The sequence below is a fragment of the Solea solea genome, chromosome 2, assembly GCF_958295425.1.
Source record: "Solea solea chromosome 2, fSolSol10.1, whole genome shotgun sequence".
Taxonomy (NCBI): domain Eukaryota; kingdom Metazoa; phylum Chordata; class Actinopteri; order Pleuronectiformes; family Soleidae; genus Solea; species Solea solea.
The window spans coordinates 15,900,251-15,906,388 of NC_081135.1; the positions used below are offsets into that span (position 1 = coordinate 15,900,251).

Below are 6,138 nucleotides of genomic sequence, written 5' to 3' on the forward strand. Positions count from 1 at the left end.
AATTTAAATATGTCTCATTATTTGTATCACAAATACAGTTTGTGGAATGTGTGTTTTTGTTGGTTTTTGTTTCAGTTTTTATGTTTGAACAATATTTTTGCGGTGTCTCATGGATGTATTTTATGCTCTGCATAGAGCATAGCCCTTGGGCAGGGGCAGTGATGTTACCCATCATGCCCAAGTTTCATTTGAGTCCACCACAGTCACGCACCAAAAGAACTAGTTATTCCATTCCACAGCTGTAGACTTTTCTATAGCCCACGAGCGAGGATCTCGTGGGTGACAATCTGTTTTTAAGGCGTAGCATTACGTCTGAAACTTATTTTGACAATCGGTGGTCATGTAATCATGATGTCACGTGCGTTTTTTCTGGGTTAGTTGTCCTGGAAACATGAAGTTCTGCCAGTGCTGTGGTGTTTGTGGATCAGGGTGAAAACAACGACCAGAAATCAAAACAACATATTACTGTATACCACTAGTATGTGTGAAAACACTCACTCTGGCTGTAACTGTTGTTTAGTCCTAAATTTATACTAAGTTTATTAAAAATAGTATATTATGGCTGTAAATTAGTAACTACAGTTGGTACAGTAAACCAGCAGATTCATGATCATATTATTAGGAACAATAAGAACGTGTACAAGGTGAAACAGTGTGGGACTGTGGTTGTTTGATTGTATGTGTGAGAATTTCGCAAAACTGTATTGACTGTGTTTGGGGGGGGGTGTCGGGTAAGTGTTGGGAATTGCCGCAAAAGTAGACAAAGCTTGTCTACTTTCAAATGGTGTGTGTAGAGATAGGTTCCGCTTGTTGAACTGAATGAGGATGATGTGTTCAGGGAGTTACCAAATTATTAGCATCACATTCAATGCGTCATTCGCACATTATTAAAGCACATCAGCTTTGTCATTGTTCCCTTTACCTTGACCAATTATGCTTAAGGCCCTTAACAGCTTAGCAATTGACCTGCACATCAGGCTGGTTTGTTATTCATATTGCTCCCCTTACAGCTTATAATACGAGCTTCTGATTGAATACAGGTTTGGATATGTGTAACATTTGCTTTTTAAAACAGCAATACTGAGTTACCTAGCGAATGATAATCAAGTCACATAACGTTCTGAAACACACAGTGGCTTATTACAGCATGAGAAAAACATTTTGGAATCCCTGGAAACACTCACTCTGGGTACTGCACCTAGGCAGTAGCCAACTAAAAGTAATTGTTATTTAGTCCTATATTTATACTAAGCTTTATAACCATAAATTATTATTAAAGTACAGTCGATATAGTAATCCAAAACAGTTATGATCATATTATGAGGAACAATAACAACATGCTGGAAGTGTAACATTCTGTAACTGTGTGTTTGAGTGCTTGTATGGGAATCTCACAAAAGGGAGTAAAGGGAGTGTTGTTGTAATTGTGCATTTTACAATTGTATGTGTTTTTTGTTTTTTTTTACAGGGGATTGAATTTCCAGGGACGTCACAAAGTTACAGAGGAACAGGAATTGGTTTAAATTATTGTGTTCATTTAATACAACTGTTTTCTGGTGTATATTTTACTGTTTCTGTGTGAGTTTTTGTATTTCTATAAGTTAGTTGAAGATGCCTCGCCTGAAGAAGCACAACCGTTCCATCGCGGCCAAGAAGAGGATGGAGGAACGCCTGGCAGCAGTGGTGGCATCTGCGCCTCTGCTCCCCACCACCTGCTTCCCACCACTAACACGTGGTCCCTCACGTATGTGTTCACCTGTTTTCCATAAAGTGTTTTCTTTAATTCTTTGGAGAGTGCATGTGGTCATGTTCAGTGTCTTTAATGTATTTTGTACGTGCACAATGTATTTGGGTGATGTGTTCTTCTATTTTAATGTTTTGTCTTTTTAACTAGGTCGTGGTACTGGTCGTCGCCACCGCGTGAGCACCTGGCCAGTTTCACCCCTGACTGGCAGGAGTCACAAGATGATCATCCCAGCCGAGTCACCTGACAAGAAGGTATTGATTTTGAATTTACAAACATAATTATTTATGTGAGGCGCAGTTATTAATGTTCTTAAATAAATCTTTTCTATTGTTATAGTTTGTTCTTTTTGTCGGTGATTCCCACCTGCGCGCCATTGTTGATGGCCATGTGAAGATTTCGCACAAGCAGCTTTCTTTTGGTCTCATGTCAACGCCAGGGGCTGACGCCAAGGACCTGAGGACTGAGATGGTGAGTGCAGTCCTTCCCAGGACCCCTGATCTTGTTTGTGTTCTTGCACCCAGCAACAACTTGACTAAGGGGACTTTGGATAAGGCTGCAGTGGACTTTGAGGAGCTTCTCACCAGTGCCTTGTCTCGGTGGCCGAAGGCAAGATTATTTAAATATGTTCACGTCTCTCCAATCATAATGAATGTGGCTTTATAGGCTGTAGATAATTTCTTTTTATTTCAATGCATGTTTGTGATTATTATATTGCTTGTTATTAAATAATGTTATGTGTTGTTATAGCTGTTTGTCCTGGACTTCCCTCCGCGCCGGAACGTGGATCAGGACCTGCAGGAACTTTTTCGCCAGGAGTTTCACCGTGTGGCTGCACGCAAGGGTATTGCCCTAAAATATTTAGTTCAGTCTGATTCAAGTTGCACGTGTCATTGGCTTCTATGGCAAATGGAGAAAGATCTTTTCTGTCACATTCAGCATGTTTTAAATTAATATGATGCAAACAGATTTTATTTTATTTAAACAAACATTATATTTGTTTGTTTAGGTGTGAGGTACTACTCTATTGCAGAGTTCTTTCCTCTCAGCCGGCGTGACCTGTGGAGTTGGGATGGGGTAAGTGGAAATGATTTGTATATTGTCCTTTCTTACCTTTACATATATACTAGTTTTTTTTTCAGAGTTTGTTAAAGCACTGTATAAATGAAATGTGTTATTATTATTATCATCATTATTAATAAGTTGATCTGACAAAGTTTGTTTTGCAGATTAGCAACAGTATTGACAGTGCTGTTAATTTGAGTTTGATCTCATATTTTTGCAGGTGCACCTGAGTGATGGATCTGGGATGAGGACGCTGGTGACATTGCTATGCGACAAATCCAGTCTGGAGCTAGCGATGGCTGTTGCACAGGAGGAGTCGCGTAGCATGTTGCCAGCTGTTCCTGCTCCTGCTCCTCGTCTGGCTCCGAGGTTGGTTGTGGTTGGAGAAGCCCGCTCTCCACGTCCGCTGCACAACCCATTGGATTGGAAGCTGGTTGAACCACGCAGGACGGTAAATGAGTTGCACACTTTGTGTTTTAGGAGAAACAGAAATATTTCCAAGCAATTCACTGTACAAATGGTCAAAATGTACATGTATAAAATTATATTTTTCATTACAGGGGAGCAGCTCGCCCCCTAAGGGAGGGAAGGTTCAGCTCAGGGTATGTTTTGTTTTTTAATTCACCATTTGAAATGTATGTTTATTGATTGATCTGTGTCTGTTTTTCTCAACAGATGTTGTTACTAAAATTCTTTCTTTTTTGTCTCACAAGGAGTGTTCCATTCCTCTCACTCCTGTCTGGTTCAGCCCACCAATGTTGGAGATGATGGACAGCGTTCGTCCAGGCAATCTTGATCGGGAGGAGCCCAGTACTTCTGCCAAGGGACCAACGGTAATGTGCATGCAAAGAGTGTTTATTAGCCATTGATTCTATTGTGAAAAATGATCTGTCAAGATTGCTGTAATTATCCATAGTTGTTGCTTTTTAAGCATGTTGTTATTCTTTTTTTAGGGAGTGAAGCGTCCTAGGAGCCCTTCTGCTCTAAAGAAGAGATGTGGGAAACAGAAGGTTTGAGAAGTTGTATTTTTTTTCCTGGTGCTTGGCAGTAAGTTATGTAAGAACATGCAACTTATTTTTTTGCCTGTTTTCTTCTAAGGTGAAGGTGGAGGAGTGGCCTGAACTTCCCAAGGCTGTGTCAGTAAGTGCACATTATGTGAAAGTTGTATAATTTTTTGAATGGATTATGCAACACTTTGTTATTTTAAGTGTCATACTGCAAGTTGGAAGAGCTGTGGGAAGCAGACAGTTGAGTGTGTTATATTTATTTCTGGTGTTGGGCAGTAAATTGTGGAAGAGCATGCAGTTAATGTGTTTGCTGTGTTTTTTTTTGTGTTTGTCTAAGATGGAGGTTGGGGATTGGCCTGGAGTTCCTAAGGCTGTGGAGGTAAGGGCAGATTGTGTGAAATGTATATAAATGTATTGTGCTTTTAAATAAGTGAAAACAAATGTCACTGTTTAGCTAAGTAGTTGATGGTCAATATTTACGTGCAAGTGCATATGTTGTATTTTTCAATATTTGATTCTCTGAGAATTATCATAAGTCCAGGCTGTTATAAATGTACAAATACAGCTGTGTTACAATGTTTAACAAGATTGATTTGTTTTTTTTTCATCAGGAGGTCCCTGTGGAGCGTCCCCGCAGACGCATTGTCTTCAAGAAGAGGCGTACTTCTCAGCAGGTTTGTCATTATTTAGATTATGATTTTATAAAGAATTTAGTTAGTGTTGATAGTGCTCAAACATTGTGGCAGTTGTAACATAGTGATGAAGTTATTGTGAAGTCATGTGTGAGTCTAACATTCAGTGTTTTTTGTAGCAGGGTGCAGCTGCAGATGTTGTGGAGGTGATGAGTGGACCATCACCTGTGACCATTGAAGACTGTCCCCCTCTGCACAGCTCCCCAGACCTCATCCAAAGTAAGGTCGCTGCTAATGTTGATGCTTTGCCGGTAACGTTTGATGCTGGGTCTGTTAGTTCAGGTGAAGAGGAGATCATAGTGGTCTCTGATACAGACAGTGAGGGTTCCATTTCTTTTGGGTGGACTGATACTTTGCCATTAGTGCAAGGTTCACGGTCTGTTGGGGCAGGTGTAGATGAGGTCACAGTGATCTCTGATACAGACAGTGAGGGTTCCATTTCTTTTGGGTGCTTTGATACTGTGCCGCGAAGTTTTGGGGTGCGTTCTGTGAGGGGATCCTTTCATCAGGGGGATCAGCGTTTTAAATATAGAGGTGTACAGTGTATGGCAGTAAGTTTGGCTGCCATGGCAATGCATAAGACCAAGAGTGTGTTTTCTTGGCAAACGAGACATCTGGACGATGCTGTTGTTTGTGGTGACAAGATCTACACATCTTTGCGTGACAATAACATGATTTGTGGTGGTCACACTATGCCGTGTATTCCAGAGTTGCCAAAGCAGTTAGATAGACGTGGCCAGAGTTATGAGTTTGATTATGGTGACTTTGTGACAGGAGATGTTAATGTGGTTGAGGGAGAGTTTATTGATGCAGGTGTGTGCACAACTCTCAAGGACGGTTTGGAAAAGATGTGTATGGAATATGACACATGCTTTTTCACATTGTTATCCCGTACTTGTGGGATTATTAGGGAAGGGGAACGGTTTGCTGTTGTTGACTCTCATGCACGCAGTGCCGATGGGATGGTGCATCCCAAAGGAAAGAGTGTTGTTGTGTATTTTAGTAGTCTTGAACACTTGATTCAGCATGTTAGTTGTTTTGCTGCAGGATTCAGAGGGACACAGAAGTTGTTTGAGATTGCTGGTGTTCGTGTCACTGTGAAAGTAGATGGTGGTGCTAGCCAGTCATCTTCAGGGAAGATTGGTGCAAAGCGCAAGGCTACTACAATACCCACTCGTACTTCAAAGAGGGTTAAAAGGAGTGACCCAATTGATTCAGATGTAGCATTTGTTAGTGAGGTTACAGTTAAGGAGTTGGTGTTTAACCCTGTTCGTAATGATGTAGCTCGAACTTTATGTGACAAATTACATGTGGAGTCAGAGAGAGTCGACGATGTGTTTTCAATGGTTGGTGTGTTGGGGGCTCCGTGCAAAAAGGACACAATAGTTGGTGATGGCAACTGTTTTTTTAGATCAGTCAGTCAAGCTGTGTGTGGTTCACAAAAGAATCACAGGAAAATTAGATTAGCTGTAGTTAAACAATTAGAAGACAATGCTGTAGCTTATGAGAACATTTTGAGAAGTGAGTTCTCGTCAGTGTCAGAATATGTCATTAAGTCAAGGATGCGTTATGTCGGCAGTTGGGCGACAGAGGTTGAGATTCAAGCAGCAGCAGATTGCTTAGGAGTTTC

General features: G+C 40.9%; 1 protein-coding gene across 1 annotated transcript; it reads left to right on the top strand.

The window, feature by feature from the left end:
- Positions 1 to 1,472: 1,472 nt before the first annotated feature.
- On the top strand, positions 1,473 to 4,199 carry LOC131455295 (uncharacterized). The gene is made up of 11 exons (XM_058622842.1): positions 1,473 to 1,744; positions 1,895 to 1,998; positions 2,084 to 2,353; positions 2,495 to 2,588; positions 2,754 to 2,821; positions 3,030 to 3,260; positions 3,370 to 3,420; positions 3,523 to 3,642; positions 3,763 to 3,819; positions 3,908 to 3,945; positions 4,154 to 4,199. The coding sequence occupies exons 1-11, from the start codon at positions 1,612 to 1,614 to the stop codon at positions 4,197 to 4,199; spliced, it is 1,212 nt and encodes a 403-aa protein (XP_058478825.1). The 5' UTR covers positions 1,473 to 1,611.
- The last annotated feature ends 1,939 nt before the right edge of the window (positions 4,200 to 6,138 follow it).

Excerpts from the sequence above, each read along its gene's own strand:
- LOC131455295 (XM_058622842.1), top strand. The coding sequence starts at position 1,612 with ATGCCTCGCCTGAAGAAGCACAACCGTTCCATCGCGGCCAAGAAGAGG. Across the intron at positions 2,822-3,029 it reads ACCTGTGGAGTTGGGATGGG|GTGCACCTGAGTGATGGATC; the intron begins GTAAGTGGAAAT and ends ATATTTTTGCAG. Across the intron at positions 3,820-3,907 it reads AGAGATGTGGGAAACAGAAG|GTGAAGGTGGAGGAGTGGCC; the intron begins GTTTGAGAAGTT and ends TTTTCTTCTAAG.